Source organism: Eublepharis macularius, chromosome 6 (genome assembly GCF_028583425.1).
Source record: "Eublepharis macularius isolate TG4126 chromosome 6, MPM_Emac_v1.0, whole genome shotgun sequence".
In the NCBI taxonomy this organism is placed as follows: Eukaryota; Metazoa; Chordata; class Lepidosauria; order Squamata; family Eublepharidae; genus Eublepharis; species Eublepharis macularius.
In genome coordinates this window covers 9,559,631-9,583,731 of record NC_072795.1, presented here as the reverse complement: position 1 = coordinate 9,583,731, position 24,101 = coordinate 9,559,631, and the positions used below count along the sequence as shown (strand labels likewise).

Genomic DNA, 24,101 nt, shown 5'->3' with positions numbered 1-24,101 from the left:
CTTAGATGGGAAGACAGGAGCAAAGGAAGAGGTCAGGATGTTCAGGTACAATGCAATTTGATTTGCTACACCCCTCCCATCTAATCAAGCTGCATTGTACCTTTATATACTGATGTGTTCCTTTCTAGTTGTTTTCATGTCTCCCTCTCTTCTTCTTGGGTGTGTCTGTGTGTGTGCAGTGTCTTCTCTGACCAAGAAGAAAGGTTTCAAAGGCATAGTACCAAGTGGGGGAATGTCCATCCTTTCCTTCTTTCTTTCCCCCTGTTCTGTTGGAAATCTTTTAACCAGTATGGTTCCCTCTATTTAAAAGAATCCATTCAAACCTTTGACATTTTAGTCAAACCAATAAAATATGTGACATTCTTCAGCACCTGTCAGATTCAACAAGGAACAAAAAGATGACTTACAGAATGAAAGATACTGGCTACAAATTTGGCAAAATCATCAATGGCTTCCATCAACCTGAGGAATTCTTCATCTTCCACAGAAAATCTGTGTCCAAAAGCCACAGCACAGATCGTATTGCAGATGGAATTAGTGATGGGCAATGAAGGGTCAAATGGCTGCCCTGCAAATAAAGTATTTACAAAATGGTAATATTATTTTTCTCAGTGGATACTGAGAGTGGGATATGATAGTTCAGTTAGCTAAAGGAAAAAGAGGTCTCTGAAATCTTAGATCTGATTTACATATTAGAAAACCTGTAGAAATATATCAAGTTCCATTCCAAAATGTCCAAAATATACCAATAATCCCTCCTACTTTTAGCAATTCTAATAAAGCTAATGCTGCAAGGAAGTAAAGGCTGCTTCCAGATAGTGTCTGACTCTGTCAATGTCCAATAGTAGGAGTATTTTTCAAAACTGACTGAGGGCCAAGCTACACATGACGAATGACACTTGAACAGCAAGTGGATTGAGTGGAGGGCAAGTGAACAGGGAGAAATACACTTGCCGTTCAAGTGTCATTCGTCATGTGTAGCTTGGCCCTTAGATGATTTGTGACTGCCTTATTTAATTCTGGCTTCCACAATACATTGGTTCTCCATGTTCTTTTCATTGACAAGTGGCAATAAAGTATCCCCAGGACAATTTCCCCTGAACACTCCTTCTTTCATTCCACTACAGCAGCCATAATTCCACCATCAGAAGGACTGCCTCAGGCTTCTTTCATTTATAATCAGCAAATGCTAGAGCGGAATAGCACAATAACCGTCCAACAATCTATTGACGTAATGCACGAACTTCTCTGAGTCCCCAACTTTCATTTTTAAAACATCTCCAGATATTTTGTTGCACAGATATAGAGGTTTGTTTCCACATTTTCTTCAGTGTTCTATCTTTAAAAGTAATTCGATGTTAAAAATCAATGTATACTGCTTGTTTTTGTTGGATAGCCAACAATGTCTATCAGGACACCTTCAACAATGTATTATGGATTGGGGATGACGGTGGTGGATGAGACAATTTCAGAATGCTCAGCATATACAGGGGGGTTGTTTACTTATTTATTTTCGATTTTTATTCCACCCTCCCCACATTTCCAGCAGGCTCAGGGCGGATTACAGATACATAAAGGTTAAAATATATTAAACAATTATTATAAATGAGTGACCATAAAAACATCCAATTTACACAGTTTAAAATACATATATCAACATCAGCATAGCAGCACAAAGTTCCACTGACCAAACTTAGATCATCTTCAGAGCATCTTCGCAGTACAAGGATTTTTAAATGGGGGCATTGGTGGTGGGGAGGGCCCAATCCATCAACAACTGGCCAGGGGGGCTCCGCCTAGCACTGCCCATATGCCTGGCAGAAAAACTCTGTCTTGCAGGCCTGGCGAAAAGATAACAAATCTTTCCGGGCCTTGATCTCATTGGACAGAACATTCCACCAGGCTGGGGCCAGGACAGAGAAGGCCGTAGCCCTGGTTGATGCCAGGTGGGCCTCCCTGGGGCCAGGGACCTTTAGTAGATGTTTCTCACTGGAGCAGAGAGTCCTCTGGGGTTCATATGGGGAGAGGCAGTCCTGCAGATTTACAGTTAATGTAATTTAATTTAATTTACAGTTCTGCGCACAGTAAATTAATTCAAGTATCCACTGAAGGCCAAAATACATGATATCTCTGTTTGCAGGTTGCATCAGCATCCTGATTTGGCTCAGTGCTGTGGTGTGTGTGTGTGGGGGGAGAAGATGGGCTACTCCTAGGTTTGCCAACGTCCAGGTGGTAGCTGGAGATCTCCCTGAATTACAACTGAACTTCATGTGACAAAGATCAGTTGCTCTGGAGAAAATGGCTGCCCTGGATGATGGACTGTATAAGGTTATAACCTGCTGTGCTCCGTCCCCTTTCCAAACCCCACCCTCCTCAAGCTCCACTCCCAAAATATCCAGGTATTTCCATACCTGGAGTTGGCAACTCTACCTACTGCTTCTTCCCCACCATTTCCCCAATATGAAATGGCCATTGCAGGGAGTTATTTGCAGCATTTTGGAGCTGATTATAATTTTGAATATACATTTCATGTTGTCTGGCCCTGAGTAATGAAAAGTAGCAAACACAGGTTATGGCAGTTTCCTGGTATCACTTACCTTTTGTCCGTGCAAAAGACTCAACAAGCTGATGGGCCTCCTCTTCTATTTCGCTCTCCAGGCCTTTCTTCCCCAGTCCCAGCTTCCGCATGGTAACTATGCCAAACTTCCTCTGTTCCTTCCAGGTGTGGCCACTTGTAAATGCAATACCTGCACCCATGAAAAACCCCTTAGGAATTAGTAATCAGACAAATTATTTTTTTTAAAAAAAGCAAATGTTAGGTTGCTTGGATAGAAAACATCAAAGTTAATGCTTACATATGCAAGGATCATAAAATTTGCAATGCTGATGCAGAATCAAATTCTGTCTGGTGCTGTGATCTGTCTCTGATGTCGGCCAGCTCTATATGCTTCAGACAACCAAGACTTACATTCACCCCCATCTTCCAGCATTCAGAAATTCAGAGTGAGTGGACACAATATGTCCCCCATTCATGCAATTCCCCTCCTATTATTATGCTAATGTAGTACATGAAAGGGATTATTACTCAGTTCCTGTGATTACAGTGTTTGCAAAATGTGCCAACACAAGTCACAATTCCTGCAGAGAGCACTAGTGCTACATGAGTATTTCTCACTGGAAACATGCACAAGAACCCACACACATGATAAACTTAAGTGCAGTCATGCCGTTAAAGAAGAGTGCAGACCTGAGCAGTAAATCTGACTGGGGTTTGTTGCATGAAACATAGTTGTCCAGTTCATAGAATCATAGAATGATAGAGTTGGAAGGGACTTTAGCAACAATCTAGTCCAACTCCCTGCCCAATGCAGGAACAGCCTAAAGCATCCCAGACAGAGATTTGTCTAGCCGCTCCCAGAAGACTGCCAATTAGGGAGAATCCACCACATCCCTAGGCAGCCAATTCCACTGTATCATTCCACATGTGCTATTTGTCTCATGTGTGCACAAGGTGAGAAAAGTTAGGAAGGCTACCCCAGTTCAACCATCTGAGGTCAGTAAGGCTGAAAGAAAGTGACTGGTCCACCATTATCCCACAATCTTTGTGGTTATTCAGGGATGTGAACTCCAGTATCTCATGTGTAAATTGCCTGTTATGTCCTGGGCCAATTCCAGATGGCCCTCCGCATCCCGAAACGTCGCGCGTCGTCACGCGGAAAATGCGAAATATCGCGTTTTCTCGCGCGAGTTTTGCGTGACCTTGCGCAAAACTCGTGCGAGAAAACGTGATATTTTGCGTTTTCCGTGCGACGACGCGCGACATTTCGGGATGCGGAGGGCCGTCTGGAATCGGCCCTGATTTTATGTCTCGACTCTTTTAGCCTGACTCCCTCATGCTGATCACCACACCCAGGGTGTGTGTGTCCAGGGACGATGGCCCGCACCCCTAGACTCACCTCCTTGTGCCTCAGAAGAGCTGTCGAATGCTTCTGAAACCACAGTTGTGGTGGCATGGTCCACTAGGTAGCTGGGGAATGCCACCATGGCCATAAGAGAGACAGAGAAGACCATCATGGTGGGAGGACCAGGAGATGCAGCTGCAGCTGTAGAAGTAGCAGCTCAGCTCTGAGGAGGGCCGAGGAATGCTGCCAAGGCCACAGGAGTGATGGCACAGCCTGAAAAAGCTGCAGCGGCTGACAGGGCAGCAGCAGAAGGCAGGGCAGCTACCAGAATGCTAGCATGGTGGCAGGACCATAGAGGCCGGTTGGGCCCAACCAGCCCCTCCCCACAGGGCACCAGTGATGGGAGGGTGGTCCGAGAGAGTGGAAGCTCCAAGGGAGCCACAAACAGGCCTGTAGCACTGGCAGTCACCCAGGAGGGGGTGGGTCAGCCTCAGACAGGGTAAAGCCTGGGGAAGCGGTTGGAATTTCTCCCCCAGAAGGGCCTTATAAGGCAGACTCAATGGGGAAGCTGGTGAAGAGTAGTTGGGATTGATTGAGAGGGAGAGAGGAAGAGTAATACAAGGCAGAGAGAAGGATAGAGGAGAAGCAAGCCAGCCCCTACAGAGTGAGAGAGGGAGCAAGGGTGTTGTAAACCCCCTCCTCCCAATTCTGAGGACTACCCTGAGTCAGACTTGACATATAGGACAACCTGGAGGACACCAGGCTTCAAAAACCCATCACGGGGCCTGCCAATGTGTTTTTTGTTTTTTTACAGAGAAGACAAGGAAGCTCGTTTACTATTTCTAACAACTTACCCCGTTCTTTTACTACCGCTTGAACTAAAGGGGTCACAGGTCTGTCAGCAAAGTCTTCTGAGTGATTTATTAGCACTTCTTTCACCTCTTCATATCCAGACAGCATGATAATAGGTTTAGAACCCAGCCACAGTGTGTAGACGTTCCCATAGCGCTTTGCCAGCTTCCAATAACAACAGAAGAGACTAAAGTTACAGTCAAACAAATTAGCTGAATTCTTATAACGCGAGTGCTTCATTAAAACATATGCCCTTCATGGTGGTGCCACTGGAAGTTATTGACCCGAGAACAATTTACAACAGAGAGGAATGTTTGTCATATAAGGAGGTGCTGAAAATGGAGCAAAATATGATTAAACTTAAAACAGGAGCAGAATTATCCTCTCACTATGGATGGTTCCAATACAGACAGATTAAAGACTTATATGACAAGGATCGTTTAAAATCGGGATTTAAATGGAAAAACTCTGAATTGGAAGAAATGTTTATAAGATGATATATAGATGGTACCTAATGCCGAAGAAAATAGCATATGGGAACAACAAAATGTCAGACAAGTGTTGGAAATGTAAAAACCATGAAGGTTCATTATATCATATGTGGTGGACCTGTGAGGTAGCAAAGCAGTTCTGGGGAGATATTACAGAAGTTATGACTGAAATTTTACAAATCCCAATAAATAAGAACCCAGAACTGTTGTTGCTGAATCTGAAATTAGAAGAGATTCCCAGGCAACAAAAAACTTTATTATTTTATATAACAACAGTGGCAGGAATTTTATATGCTCAGAAGTGGAAGACGCAAGGTACCATCTATTGAAAATTGGATACAAAAATTGCTGTACATGGCAGAAATGGATAAAATGACGAGAAAGTTGAGAGAACAGAATCCAGAAGAATTTCTTAATGACTGGGGTAAACTAAAACAGTATTTGGAAAAGAAGTGGGACGTAAAGGGACAATTATGGTTGTTAGATAACTATTAATTCTGCAGAAAGGAGGAGATACTGACCTTTACAAGAGAAGAGAGGAGATAAGTTAGAAACATAATGTAACTGATAGTTTGATGTTAGGTTTTGTTTAATCTAATATATATTATCTATTTTACTAGTGTGTTAAGATAGTTAAGAATAGAAAAGGGGATATAAGTAGTAGATTTAGACAGCGGGTTGGAAAACTGTTGGAAGTCTTAGATTAAGGGGGGAGGGGAAAGGGTGGGAGAATATGGAAGTGAGGGTTTTAATTGAAAATCTGTAATATTAATTTTTACTCACCCAATAAAAATTAAAAAAAAAAACATATGCCCTTCATTTCCCCTTACCTCTTGTAGTGGCCATTTTATAAAATGAAATTTAGAATGAAACGTGAAAAGGTCAGAAGATAAAGGGAGGGGGAAGCACAGCAGTGAGCAAAGACTAAACTGATTCACCTCGGCATCTAAGCAGGGTTTCCAGGTCCCTATATACTCCCAGCAGGAAGGGGAGGAACCTGACACTTACCTAACACTTCCTGGGAGGGTTCTACTCCCATGCGCTTGTTCCTGGTGCTCCCATGATGATGACACTTCTGGGAAGTGATCTCACCGTGCCAGCCCCAACGAGGTACAGGAGCACTCCTGCGGCCAATGTGATGACATCACTTTGGGAAGTGACATCGTTGCTCCCTGATGGGAGCTTGCCTAGTACACACGTTCCCAGGTTGGCACCTCCTGCCATTTGCCAGCAATTGACGGGCAATGAGGCAAACCTCCAGAAGATTGCTCGCTATTGGCGGGAACTGGGACGCCTAATCTAAGGAGGAATATTGCTTTATGTTTTCTCCCTGGGGACAACTCTTCCACCCTCAGGATAGATTGCTAACAAATTTCAAATTTTTCTGCAAGCTTTCACGGCCGGAGAACGATGGTTGTTGTGGGTTTTCCGGGCTGTATTGCCGTGGTCTTGGCATTGTAGTTCCTGACGTTTTGCCAGCAGCTGTGGCTAGCATCTTCAGAGGTGTAGCACCAAAAGACAGAGATCTCTCAGTGTCACAGTGTGGAAAAGATGTTGGCAGGTCATTTATATCTACTCAGGAGGGGTGGGGTTGAGCTGAGTCATCCTGTAAGAGTTTCCCAGGGTGTGGAATGCTAATGGGGGGAGGCTTCACTGTATCCTGAGAAGGTTCTTTTGCATATGGATTGGTGCTTGATGTGTTAATCTTCTCTGCAGGGATATTGACAGGTATAGAGTGTTTTGTTGGCCTGGTGTTTTTCAGAACTGGAAACCATGCTCTGTTCATTCTTAAGGTTTCTTCTTTCCTGTTGAAGTTTTGCTTATCCTTGTGAATTTCAATGGCTTCCCTGTGCAGTCTGACGAAGTAGTTGGAAATGTCCAGTATTTTGGTGTCCTGGAATAAGATACTGTGCCCTGTTTGAGTTAGGCTATGTTCAGCCACTGCTGATTTTTCAGGTTGTCCAAGTCTGCAGTGTCTTTCATGTTCTTTTATTTTTGTCTGGATGCTACGCTTTGTGGTCCCAATGTAAACTTGTCCACAGCTGCAGGGTATACGGTATACTCCTGCAGAGGTGAGGGGGTCTCTACTGTCTTTTGCTGATCGTAGCATCTGTTGTATTTTTCGGGTGGGTCTGAATACTGCTTGCAGGTTATGCTTTTTGATAAGCTTTCCCATCTGATCAGTAATTCCTTTGATATATGGCAAAAACACTTTTCCTGTAGGAGACTGTTTTTCCTTGGTTGTTTGATTCATCCTGGGTTTGATTGCTCTTCGGATTTCATTTCTGGAGTAGCCATTTGCCTGAGGTGCAAACCAGTTACAACCAATGGGATAACGAATTCTATGAACAGATGGATGGGGTGGCCATGGGGAGCCCTCTCAGCCCAGTTATAGCAAACTTCTACATGGAACATTTTGAAAAAACAGCTCTAGAATCAGCACCCCACAAACCTAGTGTATGGTTCCGGTTTGTGGATGATACATTTATCATTTGGAGCCATGGGGAGGAAGAATTGATGGGGTTTTTGAATCATCTCAACAACATCCACCTGAACATACAATTCACAATGGAGAAAGAAATCGAGGGAAAACTTCCATTTCTGGATACCTTGGTCATCCAGAAAGCAAACTTTCAGTTAGGTCTCAAGGTCTACAGGAAACCAACTCACACTGATCGGTACTTACACAAAAACTCCAATCACCACCCCCGACAGAAAAGAGGCATACTGAAAACATTAGTGGATCGTGCAAGACGGATATGTGAGCCATGCTTTCTCAATGAGGAAATTAATCATCTAAACCATGCACTTCAGAACACTCTATACCCGACAATAGCCCTGCAGAGAAGATTAGCACATCAAGCACCAATCCATATGCAAAAGAACCTCCTCAGGATACAGTGAAGCCTCCCGCCATTAGCATTCCACACCCTGGGAAATAGTACACTGCTATCATGTCCTGTTGTGCCCTCCTACTGTGTAACCTAAAGCTGTTCAAGAAATAAAGTGTTTTTGACAGGAATTGTGCTTTTGTGATTCTCTGATGTTAAGTGAGTTGTGTTATTTTTGTGAGGTGGAATGCTGGAATGTCCTTTGGTGTGCCCCCCCCTGCTGTGTATCCTAAAGCTGTTCAAGAAATAAAGTGTTTCTGACAGGAATTGTGCTTTTGTGATTCTCTGATGTTAAGTGAGTTGTGTTATTTTTCTGTGTGGGGGACTGCTGGTGTAATGTGTCATAATGCTTTGCCTACTTGTACTTTGAAAGGGAGAAAATAATTTTTAAAAAACTTTATTTTGTGTTGTTCGTGTTTTATTCTTTGTTGTGCAGTTGGTTCCCATCATAGGGAACAATGGGGCATCTCTGTAGGTGGTGGGGGAATTTGAGGGAGGGTGTCTGTGGTTCAGGTGCTCTTTCACAGGGACCAGCTGGCACTCAGAAGTGTGCCCACCATTGTGGCACCCCTGGGCTGTGCAGAATTGCCCAGGGAAAGAGAGTTTAGAAGTTCCCAGCATAGGGAACAAAGGGAGAGGGCTGGCCTTTGCCAGCCTGTTCCTGGGGTTATGGGTGTGAGGCTGCTGGGGGTGGATTTGGGTCTGTGAGGGGCTAATGTGGGGATTTGGGTCTGTGTGTGGCAGCTGGGGGGGGAATTGGGTTTGTGTGGGGCTGTACGAGGTGGACTTTGGGGGCTGAGAGCACCTACTTGGGGAGGCCATGAAATGCCCCCCCCAAGTGGGAGCAGGCTGAGCCTTGGTGGGGGGTGGGAGTAGAGGTGGGAGAAGGGCCCCAGAGGGTTGGGGGGCATTTTGCATGCAAAATGCCACCCCTGGCAAGACAAGCCTCCCCCAGCTGTAAGTAGTAGAGAAAAGAGCACCTACTTGGGGAGGCCATGAAATGCCCCCCCCCAAGTGGGAGCAGGCTGTGCCTTGGTGGGGGGTGGGAGGAAGGGTGGGAGAAGGGCCCCAGAGGGTTGGGGGGCATTTTGCATGCAAAATGCCACCCCTGGGAAAGGAAGCCTGCCTCTTCATTTTTCCCCCATAGGAAATAATGAAGAAGAAGATGAGCAGCAGCAAGCTAACAATATGCTCACCCTTCCCTTTCTTATGCGAGGATAGGGGGACCTGGTTTGGGGGGCCATAACATGGCCCCCCAAAGTCCAATCGGTATGAAACTTGGGGGATTGTTAGAGAGGGGTTAGAGGAAGGTCTCCACCAATTTTGGGATGATTCGGTGGGAAAATGCCTCCCCCAGGCGTCCGGGAAGATGGAGGGATTTTCCCTTTGAAAAAGCCAAAAGAAAGCCTAAACAAGCAGAAACAAACCCGAAAGCCGTTTCGGCTTTTGCCTGTATCCGAAACAGATTCTTGTTTCGGGTAAACCCGAAACAAGAATAATGAAACAGTGTGCCTTTGCACACCCCTAGTAGCGAGCCCTCCTGGCCAGACCCAGCTCGTACTGAGCTTTGGCCTCTCTGATGGCTGATCTGCAGTGCCTAGTAACCCTCATATACTCCTCTTTAGAGGTCTGTCCTTCTCTCCATTTCCTGAACATTTCCTTTTTCTCTCTTAGCTTATTCCGGAGCTCTCTGTGCATCCACATCGGTTTCTTGGAGCCCTTACCATGTTTCCGTCTTCTTGGGATACTGAGGGCTCGAGCTTGCAAAAGCTCATGTTTGAGAAGGGCCCACCCTTCACTCGCTCCTTTCCCTTCCAGCACACTTCCCCACGGAATGACTCTCATCAAGCCACTGAGTTCATTGAAGTTGGCCCTATGAAAATCTAACCTACAAGTCTGGCTACAAATTTCCTTGGCTCCCCACAGCAACTGGAATTCAAGGAGGACATGGTCACTTCCCCCTAAGGTCCCCACCACCTTCATCTCATCTACCAATTCTTCCCTGTTGGTTAATATCAAGTCTAGTATGGCTGAGCCCCTTGTAGCTTCCTCTACCTTTTGAAAAAGGAAGTTATCGGCCAGGCAGGTCAGGAAATTGTGTGATGCATGACGCTTTGTTGAGCCTGTCTCCCAGCACACATCACGGAAGTTGAAGTCACACATAATTACAAGGTTCTGATGTCTGGATACTCTACCAATCTGTTCAAAAAGGGCAGCATCCGTTTCTTCTCGTTGGTCAGGTGGTCTGTAGCAGACTCCAACAGTAATACCGTTTGTCCTTCCTCCCCTTATTTCTACCTATATGCTTTCCACCGGGCTGTCCGCCCCATTCTCCATAACTTCTTGACAATCAAGCCCATACAACGCCACTCCACTTCCTCTTCTACACTTTCAGTTTTTCTTGAACAACTCATACCCATCCACTAGCACATTCCAGTCATGGGAATCATCCCACCAAGTCTCAGTAATTCCTACTATATCGTAGCCCTCTGTTTGCAATAGAAGCTCAAGCTCTTCTTTCTTATTGCCCATACTTTGGGCATTGGTATGTAGACACTTGTAGCCTTGTATCTTTGTTTGACCTTTCCTACCCAGGTGGGACCCCACTGTTTTCACTTTGTCATTGAAATCACCATGTCGATCGTCCCCTTCCCCTTGCAGCATCAGTTTAAAGCTCTTCTGATGATGTTCTCCAGGTTCGTTCCAAACGTTTTCTTCTCTGCCCTTGAGAGGTGAAGCCCATCATGTGCTAGAAGGCCTTCTCTAAGAAAACCTATCCCATAGTTCCAGAACCCAAAGTGGTCCTGCTGGCACCACCAACTCAGCCAACGATTCAACTCAAGTATGGTCCGCTCCCTGCATGTTCCTCTTCCTGTGACTGGAAGGACAGAAGAGAATACCACCTGAGCCCCCAATGTCTTCAACTGCCTTCCAAGAGCTTCATAATCCTCTTTAATTCTTGCAACAGTATTTGCAGCCGTGTCGTTCGTTCCCACATGAATCAGCACAAATGGGTACTTACCAGCAGGCTTGATGAGTTTCGGCAGCCGGTCAGTAATATCCTGAATTCTGGCCCCCGGCAAGCAACACATCTCTCAGAATAGGGGATCTGGCCCAGAGACATGGCGTTCCATACCCCTGAGCAAAGAGTCCCCGGCGACTACCACCTTCCATTTTTTTCCACTCCCATGTGGCCCCATGTCTTCTGCACACCCTCTTCCAGCACTTTGCGGTTCTCCTTCCACTCTCATCTCTGTCACCATCTCTAGCACTTCAAAAAGATTCTTGAGCTCAAGTGGACCAGAGCATCTTCTTCGTTGACATCTTCGGGTTTGAACCCTAGATCTGAGAGGAGATCTTAAGTAGACATGGGCACGAATAAAAAAAAATTAACGAACCTGCGGTTCATGGTTCGGTGCCACAGATGAACCCAAAGTCACGAACCACTACCAACTTTTCCTGCTGATGAACCGGTTTGAGGTTTGTGGTTCGTGGGGCTCAGTTTGGTCCCCGTTAGACTTAGAGAGCCCATATTCATGGGGAGTGTTTAGCAGGCTCTCCTACAGCCAGCACCCAAGTTTGGTCACGATTGCAATAGGGATCTTGGAGTTATACCCTCTCCAATACGAGGCCCCCAGGAAACTCCCACTCGATACAATTAGAGCCACCAGGTGACGTTGGCCCAGTGTACAAGGGGTGTACTCGAAGGTGGGCCGCATCCTCTCTAGGGGGCGGCGGGTATGGCCACTTGCTGATGGCACCCCTCATGTGCCCACCAGCCAGGCCTCAGAGGAGAGCATGTTTACTCCTGGTGCATGCCAGAAGGTGGGCGATGACGGCGGCCGCAGGGCCTGGTGGGCACGGGGAGGAAGGGGTGTGCCACCTCCCTTCAGGGGGTGGGGGGTCTGGCCACTTGCCAGTGGCACCCCCCATGTGCCCACCCACCAGGCCTCAGAGTAACGTGCATTTATTCCCGGCGCTGCCAGAAGGCGGGTGCTATCTACGGCTGCCAGGCCTGGTGGGCATGGGGAGGCGGGGGGTCTTGGAAGTGGGAAGAACCCCCATCAACCATGGGGCCTCATCCGAGGGTCCCACTGATGAATAATCTGGCAGCAGCCAACATCACCCACCTTCCTGCCTTGGCAGAAAGGATGGGAGGGAGAGATGTCAAGTGGAGGGGAAGTGGGAAGTTCCCCCAGCAACCGTGGGGCCTCATCCGAGGGTCCCATTGAGGGACATCCACCCTGAAAGAGTGCACAGACTGCTGTGGCAGAGGCTTGTCCGCTCCCCCTATGTCACAGGGGAGGCTGTCGCCAACATCACTCAGCTTCCTGCCTTCATGGAAAGGATGTGACTGGTTGTGGCATTACCCATTCACCCCTGCCTGGAGAGGACAGCCGCTGCTGTTGACAGGGGACACCATGCTGTACAATTTTATGTGCAATGGCAGCAAAGCTGCTCCTCATGGCCAAAACCACCACTGGCAGACATCACCCACCTTCCTGCCTTCAGGGAAAGGACATGATTGGTCATGGGACCCATTCCCCCCATGCACAGAGAAGACAGCAGGTGCACATGGATAGGGGTGCACCGTGCTGCACAACTATACACACAACAGCTCCTGAGCTGCCCCTCATGGCCAAAACCATCACTGGCAGACAGCCCACCACTCCCACAGACCTGACCAAATCAGGCACTAATAATACTGTGAGCCCTCAGCCGAGGTGCCCACTGAGCTTGGCCCCAGAGCCAGGCAGTAGCCCTGGAACCAGAGGAGATAGGTGCCTATCCCAAAAATCCAAGCTCAATTATACTTTCTTTGTGTCAGGTCTGACATAAGTTCCTTGTATGATCTAACCAGAGAGACTCCATTTTAATCCTGTCAGTGTTTTAAGCTCTTCTTTTGCAGGTGACAAGCAGTCCAGTAACAGTTATCTCAAAGAAGAGGAATGTTTTGACTATAGTCTTTCCAGCCTTGGGAAAGTTTCACTCTCTCAGCTTCAAGCCGTTTGTTTTGAGAACTGTGAAGGGAGGATGGGATATGATGGGCTATGCTACTCTGTACCTTAACCTTTCCCTTCATTCGTAACAATACATGTGTACCAGCTAGGATATTGCATCTTGGCCAGTGGACTATAATGGTTGTTTATATTCAGTAAAATCTTTTGAAACCAATGGACTCATGTCTAATTGCAAGAGATAGTCTGGATTGCAACTTTTAATAAGCCACAGTCTGACATTAAGCTGAGAGAGTGAAACTTTCCCAAGGCTGGAAAGACTGTAGTCAAAACATTCCTCTTATCTTAGATAACTGTTACTGGACTGCTTGTCACCTGCAAAAGAAGAGCTTAAAACACTGACAGGATTAAAATGGAGTCTCTCTGGTTAGATCATACAAGGAATTTATGTCAGACCTGACACTCTGTCTCTCTCCCCAAAGGCCAGCAAGTAGCAAGCAACAGCTCTGTCACACTCCACTGCTCACTGAAAGTGAAACCCAGCCTGGGAGCCCAGTGCTTTTTATAAGCTGAGGTCCCATAGAGCAACACAGGAGGTCTGTGGTTGGCCGTAAGAGCTGCCTATCAGGGTTTGCAGGGATGAGATTGGAGTGCCCGTGGCTACAGAACACCTCCTCCCTTTCCCTCCCCAGGTGTCTTTTCCCAAGTTGTAACCACTTTGCAGCTCCAGGGTTGGAAGGAAGACCTGCCGATCAAGGTAAGCTGGGCTTCCATTCAGGTTTCCAGGGCGACAGAAGGAGTGCAGACAGAGTTCAGGCATTCCCCCGGCTCCGTTTCCAAGGGATTTGATTGATGGTGCCTGACTGTCTGGCTTCACGAACCGCGGAAGAATGCAACGAACTGGGCCTCTTATGTACGCTGGTTCGTTGACCCTGGACGTTCACGAACTGCCGGATCATGAACGGCCAATCCAGCGGTTTGTGGGTCTTTTGCATTCGTAATGCGGTTCGTGCCCATGTCTAGTCTTAAGTCTTTACTGCTATATATTTATCTCCTCTAGTGGAAGAATCCAGAAAGTGGACCATTTTTGTACGACTTCAGAAAGCTCATTCCATTTTTGAAAAATGCCTTGTGAGTTGTCTTCTGTATCCCTCCCCCCAAGGATGCATGAAATATTTGGAGATAAACACTGGCTGATTTTCTTCTAAAGTTCCCTGGTAAGCGCCATTAGCCATCGTATATGTGCAATGTCATCTTTAGTGCCTCTTACTTTTCTGAATCCAGCTTGTGCAGGATCTGGCTTTTCTCATTAAATGTGGGTTTGTTGTATAAATTTGAGCATCACTTTGCTTGTGTGTGAAATTAATGCCATGGTCTGATAGTTGCTGCACTCTTTAGCATCCCCTCTTTTTGGAATTGGAATGTAGACTGAGTGTTTCCTCTCTGTGAGCCATTGTTTTGTTTTCCAGCCCTCTACCCGATATAAAAAGTTTCCTTTTGCACACTTTCATTTTACCACATTCCTATAGTATTTGTAAAAGTGCTCTCCTGAATAATTAATTATTCTGCTAAAAAAAATTTAAAGCATTGACAGTCTTTTTCTTCCTAGGGTTACACAGGTGGCTCAACATTCTTTGGAAGTGATCCAGGCAGTACTACATCTGCACAGATCTCACCTTAGCAGGAAGAAGGTGTCCTGATATGTCTAAAAGTACTTCTTACCTGGTAGCTTCGTATCCACCATACAAATGCCTTAGTTAAAGGAAAGACATCTGCAAGGAATGGGTGGTAGCTTGCCTTACCACGCACATAAAACCAAAAGATCACAAGGTACACTTAAGTAACCTGTTTGCTTCTTAGTATCTGTGCAATCTAACAAATGTGGTGATAGGTGTGCCATGTACCTGATGGCAATTGCCCTGACCTGGATAACTCAATGAGCCCAATTTCATCAAACCTCAGAAGCTAATTGGATGGAACTAGTAATTGGATAGAACATCTCCAATGTACAAGTACATTGTACAAGTACAAGTACAAAATATTTATTGTAGCCGTGGGCCATAACATCTTAACTCCATAGCACAGTACATTTCAGTATGAGTTAGAAGGCTGTCCTAACAAAATACAAATAGCACAATTCATTTCAGTACCAATTAGACAGTCTATCATAACAAAATACAAGTTAATAAAATTTAAAATATCTGTACAGATAAATACAATAAAACCTTGGAATAAAATATATTTATAATTTAGGTAAAATTCTTGTGGAAGCTAAAAGTCTTGTAGGGGCAGATCGGATTAGTCTCTTCCTTATGTTTGTTGATAGAAAGATAAAAGTAGCCACTGTAAAAGTAACATCTGGGATGGCACCAGCTAATAAAACTCAATGGATTCCTCCTCTGAACCAGAGAAATTTGTGAGGAGTGGGTTCAGAAATTTTGTTTCTAATGAGCTCATAAAAGGGGCAGCGTAAAATGTAGTGAGCAATATCTTCCACCTCATTGGAACTGCAAGGCCAAAGGCGCTGAGCCTCTGGTATTTTTTGATATCTACCCTGGATATATGCTGATGTCACGGTTTGGAAACGCACTTAGGTAAATGCCTTCCTTAAATGAAGGTTAGTAAGGTCAGCTAGGCAACATGAAAGAAATTTATTTTTCTTAAACGTAGGGTACCAAAGAGAGAATTTGGAGTGGCATACCTGGCTAATAATACATAAAGCATCCTTACAAAAAAAAATACACTCCTGTATTCTGCCTGAATCCCAGTGCTTTACCGTCTCTAGAGAGGGTAGGGAATACAGATGTAAAACAGGTGATATAGTTTAGATCACTGGTTCACCTCACTATAATACTGGAAACTATATTTTACCAAATGGTTACCCGGGGTGTTGTCAAACCTTTTATAATATTTTAATAGCTTCCAATGTACTCTTGATGTAATTGATGGTAAACCAAGTTCCAGTCTTAAGTGTGATGCATGGGTTCCCTGGGGGAGGCCCAAGATTTTTCTTAGAAAGGTGTTCTGGATAATTTCTAATTGCTTTAATTCTTTTTCATTCCACCACCAAATTTCTGCCCCCTATAAAAGTTGTGCTATCACCTTGCCCTGAAAGACCTTTAAGGCCAGCGGGATTAATTGGCCACCCTTTGAAAAAAATAATTTTAAACTAATATCCATAGTGGGTCGCACAGTTGATAGAGTAGTATTAAGGTGAGCCTGCCGTGACAGGGACTCCTGGAAAACTATGCCTAGGTATTTGAAGGAGGGACATTGCTCTGTTTCATGGGCATTAACTGACCATCTGTGCTTAAGATGGTTGTTGCAAAAGACAACAATTTTTGTTTTCGTGTAGTTGATTCTTAATTCCTCCCCATCACAGTAGTCCAACAGGTTGGCTAACAACCTTCTAAGGCCAATTTGGGTAAACCACACTATTGCCATGTCATCCATATACAACACCTCCAATGAAAATGAGGGTTGCAAAGGCAGGTAATGACAAAATACCTCTGTTAGTCTCTTGTCTTAAAAAATCTGCCAGGGGTCACCATAAGTCAGCTATGACTTGACAGCACTTCCCACCACCACTAGATTTCAGTTGAGCATCAAAACAAGCTTACTAACAGTCAGGTTGGCTGTCAGGTCCTGTGTCTGGGGGTGCGGCGCCCTCTAGGATGGCCCCAAGCCTAATGTTGCCTCAAGAAAGGGTTTCAGATTGGGGGAGGAGAGGGGTTCACATCACCCTTTCACCTTCTCTCCCTCGCCTGAGCTTGCCTAGTGTGATTTTTGCTTTCTCTCTCTCTCTCTGTCTCTCCTCTTTCCTCTCTACCTTTGCCGTTCTCCCTTCCTCTCAGCTCTCTTCCTCCTCATCAGCCTGGCCTTGGGCCAGGAAGGTAAGTCCAGAGCCCCCCCGCTCTCAAGCCCCGGACAGTGGCCCAAGAGTGAAAATAATTAGTTGTTGAAGGTATTCAACCAGAAGCTGCACAGTTGTCTGATGGGGGTGTTCTAGCTTTGATTTCACCATTAAGCAAACCATTGAATATGGTGATCAATAAGCCCTTCAGAACTCTATGGTTGTATGATACTGTCCATTTGAACATTTTGCATACTTTGTGCAATATTTTTTTTAAAAAAATATTATGATGCAAGTTTCCTCCGAAACCCCAGTTGAAGCTGCACTTTGTGAGTTTTGACATGAAAACAGACTGTTGAACTTCCCCTGATGCTGAGAGAGATTTAAAATTAGCAGTATGTAAGAAAAGGTGTAGTCATAGTCAGTTCATAAAAGTATCAATGAGCCAGGGTTATTTGGACTTCCAGGGGTCAGCCAGAATGCAGCTTTTTCAATAGGATTATCAGCCTTGCTCCTGGCAACAGCTGGAGCTTTTGGGTGGTACTTGGGGAGAAGAAGAGTCACATGATGTGTGAAATAACTTCTGGGTAGAGTATGGGAAGTGATGTCACAACATCGAGCAACACTCTAATTTCCCCAATCTTTGTGTAGTGGTTAAAAGCAGCAGGAGTCTAATTTGGAGAACCGGGTTTGATTCCCCACTCCTCCGCTTGAAGCCAGCTGAGTGTCCTTGGGTCAGTCACAGCTCTCTCAGAGCTCTCTCAACACACACCCCTCACAGGGTGATTGTTGTGGGTATAATAATAACATGCTTTTTAATTTGTATTATTATTATTTTATGTAAAGAGCATAGAGATTGGGAGACTTCCTAGAGAGTAAAATCAAAAAGAGTCCAGTAGCACCTTTAAGACTAACCAATTTTATTGTAGCATAAGCTACACGGCTAGTTCCTAGAGAGTTGCTCAATGTGGTGATGTCATCCCTTCACCAATTTTCCCTCAGCTTTCCATTGAGCAAAGGGAGGAGATAAGGAGCACAGCCAGGAGTTTATCTGCCATTAATGGGCAAACGGCAAGTGTTTTTGAAATCCTGATTGTGAGAAGGGTCATAATGACCCGCTCAGCTACACACACCCCACCTGACCTTTTGTGTTCATTGCCTTTGTGAATAAAGGTGTTTGAGGAAGTCTGTGCAAATTGAAAGGCGGTAATAAAGATTGTCCAATTGTGTGAAATTGTGACCCCTTTAATTAAACAGAATCCTCAGGGTTGTCTGCTCAACTCAACCACAGAGATTGAAATGTTTATTATTGTCTCACCTTTCAGAAAAAAACTACCAGATTTGAACCAAAGCATATTTTTATTGTAGTGCTATTATATCAGTTTGGTGTAGTGGTTAAGAGCATGGGACATTAATCCGGAGAACCGGGTTTGATTCCCCACTCCTCCACTTGAAGCCAGCTGGGTGACCTTGGGTTAGTCATAGCTCTTCCAGAGCTCTCTCAGCCTCACCCACCACACAGGGTGTTTGTTGTGGGGATAATAATGACATACTTTGTAAACTGCTCTGAGTGGGTGTTAAGTTGTCCTAAAGGGCAGTATATAACTTGAAAATTGTTGTTGTTGTTATTATTATCTCTGATGCTGCTCCTATTTCCCATTTCCCTTTTGGTTTTCTAGCTTCCCCTACCCCTATTTCATCACAGTTTCTGTTTATTTTGTTACTTGCCATGTTGCAACAGTCCACCCTTTCCCTGATCTGTTCTAGACATTCTGGGAATGTTTGCTAACCACTCCTTTACTTGAAATTTCTCAGAATGGTTGGCTGATGGGTGCTGATTGCTTAGAGATAGATTCCTGATGTTTCTATTCAGTACCCATGTAGAAATGTTGGTGGTTACACATCCAAGCTGAAGGGAGAGGTATGGCCGTTGATTGTGAGTGTGAAGGGCAACGAAAACCAATTGATCAGATAGATTAAATTCAGTATGACCTTTTTGTCTAGGCAGTACGGCTAAAGTTCTGATAAGAGGTACAATACAATGAAACGTGTGAGTTATTGCTTAGTGATATAAAACTTTGTGGCCACCTTTTCTGGATCCTCTGAATGTTTCCCCCTATATAACTGGAAGGAGGCATCTTGATCTCTGAGAAAGTCCAAACTTCAAGACTGGCCTAGCATGCTCCCTGACTCCAAAGGGAGGTGACAATGTAAACATTGGGATATGAAATTTGGATAGAAGCCCCTCTGGACTAGAGATGGGCACAAACCTAAATACGACCCCAAAACCCCATGAACCAGCCTGGTTTGGGGTTCGCGAACCAGGGTTCGTGGGAGTTTGTTTCCATGAACTTCCATGAACTGAACTACTGGTTCGTTTGGTTCATATTAAAGGGCCAGTTTAAGGGCCCCGAGGGAAATGGCCATTTAAACTTTTCCTGCCACTTGCAAGCAGCAGTTCCCTTTAAACTATCAGCTGGCAGGCGGCAGAGGAGGATCCCCACCCTCGCTGACTGCCAGCTGATAGTTTAAAGGGACCTGCTGCTTGCAAGTGGCAGGACCCTTTAAACAACTCAACCTCCACCCCCCACCCCCCAGCCCCACCCCCCAGCCCCAGTCCCAGCCCCCCAATTACCTTCCATCTGATTCTGGGGTGGTGGAGGCCACGGTTGCCATTTGAGAGGTGGTAGGGCCCTTTTTTGCCTCCTCCACTGCCCTTTGGCCACACAGGGCAGCAGAGGAAGCCAAAAACAGCCTTTCCAGTTTATGGTTCGTGGCTGCCAGTTTGTGGTTCATGGTTCGTAGTTTATGGAAACACCATGAACCATGAACCCCATGGTTTGGGGTTTTTCTGGTTCGTGTCATGTCTACTCTGGACCTTAGATTCTGGTTGTGGGTATTACTTATTTGTAGGCAATTTACTTTCCTGAAAATATCTAAAACAGTGCTGCAGTGGTTTCAGTCTGTGGGCCAGCAAAGGATGCCAATTTAACATCCATCTCAGAACTGTGAGGTCACCTGATTTTGGACTTTGTGTTGGCTTTGTTCTGCCTATAAAAGAGTCTCATAAGAAAATGATGGTGTTATGGACACAGATTCTATATCCTGCAGTGTTTCTGGCCTCTGGTGCCCAGGAGAAGTAACTGGGGTATATGATCACTCTGTTAATCAACAGTGTATTGGCTTATTAACCATACAATCCATCAATTCCCACATACACAAATACATGTGTATTAATACAAACACATATATTTATGGTTCATGTTTACAAACTCAAGAATATAAAAGCTACCAGTTTCCACTTTTTTAATTCTATCAGGAATGCAAGTTAACAAAAATTTCCTCAATTAAAATGTATCAAAATCACTTTAATAGCGGGTTGCAAAATGGTCCTTCAGAGCCAATGATCCAGTGGAGCTGGAATTAACAATCACATGTTTTTCTTCCACCGGTTTCCAACCAGGAAATCTGGTTTCATAACTCCATAAACAAACACACATTCGTGTTAAGTCCTGCCTTAAACTCTTCTCATGTGGTGCTGGTCCAGCATCTCCAAAGTCATCTCGAAAGGCTTGCAGGAACCGGAATCAATAGATACTTAAAGATAGGTGCAGTAGGAAAGAAAGAAATAGCAATGGAAGAGAGGTAGAGCAGAAAGGAAGGGAAGGGCATTTTGCTGATGTCTTCTGAATTCTTTTAAAATACTCTAGCATATGGAGCAATGGGGTGTGGAATTAACTACACCCCAAATAATGAAATCTACTAAACTGTTCTCTTTCTAATATATCCTCTCAAAGGGAGTGTCTGTATCACGTTTAGATCTCAACATCTTCCAAACAAGCCAATTACTGTTAAGGCAATTGGCTTGTTAAAAAAAAACATATAAGATAAACAGCACAGGAGTGGTTGTTTTTATCCCCCCTATCTCCGGAATAATAACTAGATCTTCCGGGATGTATGGTAATGACCTGAATGCAGGTATTGGTGCAGATTTTTCTGAATGCAATTGTAACCCCTTTCAGCTAGTTAGAGCCAGGCAGCTGAGGAGGAAGCTGGTTGCTGTGGAGCTTGATAATAATTAATGTGCTCTTATCACCTTGAATAAGGTAATCAGAAATGTTGTATGTGAACAATATGATTAAAAGTGGTATATGAGTACAGAGTTTGGTTGGTGTTATTACTGGGATAGCAATGGTCTTTCAGGGCTGTAATTCCCCAAGAGAAGGAGAGAAGCCAATTGCTTCAAATTGGAAGGATTGTGGCAAAAGTCTCTGTTACTTGGTGGGATCCAACAAGTTGAAGTTGCTTACTTTGAGTGGATTCATAGACATTGTTGGCTGAAAGTTTCTTCGTTTTGTTGCACTTATGATTTTGGTTAAATAAAAGAAAACAATAGTTTGATTGTTCTAATTCTTAAAGGCTTGTGTAAATGTGATCTTTTTGGAATCGTTAATTTTTATATATTTTAATCTTTATGTATCTTGTAATCTGCCCTGAGCCTGCAGGAAATGTGGGGGGGGGGAGAATAAAAATAAATAAATAAATAAATAAATAAATAAATAAATAAAAGGTTCCCCCCCCTTAACTTACATGTGTGTGAAAGTTTGCGTCCTAAATTAGCCCCATAGAACCCTTACAAAAAAGATTAAACAATGACTTTGCACCTTCTGTGATAAAATATGACTTCAGATCTTTGCCGATACACAAAATGATGGAGCCAAAGACTCCTACGAGCTTATTTTTTGTCTGCTTCATTTATATACCACATCATCCACATCAAAGTAGAGAGCCACCCTCACATTTAAATTAAAATGGCAGAAAGCATTTTTTACAGCTTAAATAACTTGCCTCTCCATTAGTAATGTTGAGCCTAGTTTAAACCATAGATTATTCACTGAGTTGGTGTTGTTATGCTGAATTCCATCACACATAGGAAGCACAATTCCCTCTAAGACCTCAGCCTTTCTAATGAACATCACCTCAGTCTTCAGTGATGGAGGAGAGTTTTGTAGATACTATGGACAGCCAAAAGGACAAATAAGTGGGTTGTAGATCAAATCAACCCTATGTTCTCCCTAGAAGCTAAATTGACAAAACTGAAGCTACCGTACTTTGGTCACATCGTGAGAAGACAAGACTCTCTGGAAAAGTTAACGATGCTAAGAAGAGTAGAAGGCAGTAGGAAAAGAGGAAGATCTAAAACAAGACGTCTTGATTCAATAAAAGAAGCCACGTCCTCCAGTTTGCAAGATTTGAGCAAGTCTGTTAATGATAGGATGTGTTCATAAATAGGATCACCCTAAGTTGGAAGCAACTTGGCAGCACGTAACACACACACAGAGGGCTGTAGTTAACTCTGTTTTTTTAAAACATTTTGTCCAACCCCAATGTATTGTTTACTCGATATTACCTTCATTATACTCATCACATTGTTTACTGTATATTATACTGTTCTTCATTTCTTCTTGTTTAGTGATATAATTCCATTTGATGGAATTGTTTATTGCCGAATGGTATAATCTAGTCTGGTTGCATTGCATATTTTGTGTAGGGAGGTGATAAAATGAACTGATTAAATAAATCAATAAAATAGAATGACTTACCTTAATGGTAGTGTCTAGAGAAGGCGTCAACCCTAATACCCAAGTGCTTCCAATGAATGGAAGTTGAGGAGGCCCTGGAGGGTAAGAACTCTGAGACCAGAGCAGTTTCAGAAGATACAGAATTAGGAGACATGCCAGTAGAAAAAGCAGAAATGCCTGTACACTCAGCATTATCCTTGTTTTGTTTTCTCCGCCCTTGTGTCTTTCTAGCACAGCTAGGTGAGATGAACGTTCTTTCTCTAGTGGCTTTTCTTTCCTCAGAGTGTTGTCTCAGTTTTCTGTGGGCATCCTTTTATATACTCCATAGATTAAGCTAAATATAGAGGGAGTCTCCTGGCACCATAGCCAAGTAGTTTTGGAATGTGGTAACAATGGTACTATCAAAATAATTATGGGGAAGACAATTTATGAGCAAACGTCAGTATACTCCAAAGTTGTTTATTGAAGGACTGAGTACAGTACAGTGAGAGTGTAAAACTTTTCCTGATTAAATGCTAGCAGATATTAAAACAAAGAACAAGCAAAATAGTATATTTCCTAACAACTCCCATCAACCATCAACCAGAGCTATTCCAATGTGACGGCCCGACTCCCAGCTATGTGTCTTCTGGAACTGTGGCCCTTGATGTGGCTCTTAATGCTACATTTCCCAGCACAGTTTCTGGCACCACATCCTCTGGTGAGCCCACAAGGCCTGGGTGTTGTCACCACACCTCCGACAGCCCAGATGAAAGAAAACACAGCTGGGCCGGAAGGGGCATAGAGAAAACATTGGGAGAATGGGGCCTGATTTAAAGGGAAAAGGCTGGGCTGAAGAGAATGATGGCAGCACTGGTTATCCCAGTTGGAATTCAAGTACTCAGGGCCCGTAGAAAGAGACAGCCTTCCTGTTAAGCTGGATATGGCGCAGTGGGCTACAGACCACCGGGGAAGACCACAAGTGGGCCATCTGGGATTGACCCACCTACAAGCAGCCTCCAAGTCCTGAAGGAATGGAAAGGACCCAGCAGAGTCCAGTAGAAGGCCCATTTCCTCATAAATGCTGGCTGAGAGTCAAGGAGAAAGTAGTGTGAGGGAAAAGGTGAAGGGAACACCACAGAGGGTGTGTTACCCAAAGAACAGGTCTCCTTGTGGGTTGGGGGGAATTAGCAGCAAGGAGAAGCTTGCAAGAGGGGGATAACTACAATCTTTTGCACCTGTGTACATGAGGATCCCTTCCTCTAGAGCACCCTTTCAATAAGCAGGCAGATGTTCAATGAAAAAGGGTTTTTTATTTAAAATACTACTGATCAATTGGACACAAAACACACAGCACACACACAGAGCTAACTAGAAAAAAATGAGAGGAAAGTTGGAGAGAATTGCAGAGTTGGGCTTATAGTTACCAGATCCAGAAGATAGAGTCTGAGGGAGAGCAGCTTCAGTGACCAGCACTTCATGGCAAGAAGAGGAGAAGGACTCAGACATGCCATTTGAGGGTGGTGGAAGGTCCAGAACATACACACTCTAAGCACATGGCCGGACAGTAAAACATGCCCTGAGGCAGGACTG

At 44.5% G+C, this 24,101-nt stretch overlaps 1 protein-coding gene across 1 annotated transcript in view; it reads right to left on the bottom strand.

Moving 5' to 3' along the window:
* Window positions 1–22,721, bottom strand: part of LOC129332256 (cytochrome P450 2J2-like) — a 46,269-nt gene extending 23,548 nt beyond the window's left edge. The window contains exons 1-4 of the mRNA XM_054983229.1: window positions 22,551–22,721; window positions 4,757–4,919; window positions 2,598–2,747; window positions 408–568 (exon numbers count right to left, since the gene is read on the bottom strand). Of these exons, the coding sequence (XP_054839204.1) occupies window positions 408–568; window positions 2,598–2,747; window positions 4,757–4,919; window positions 22,551–22,721 (645 nt within the window). The remainder of the gene's footprint in view (window positions 1–407; window positions 569–2,597; window positions 2,748–4,756; window positions 4,920–22,550) is intronic.
* Between the last annotated feature and the right edge of the window lie 1,380 nt (window positions 22,722–24,101).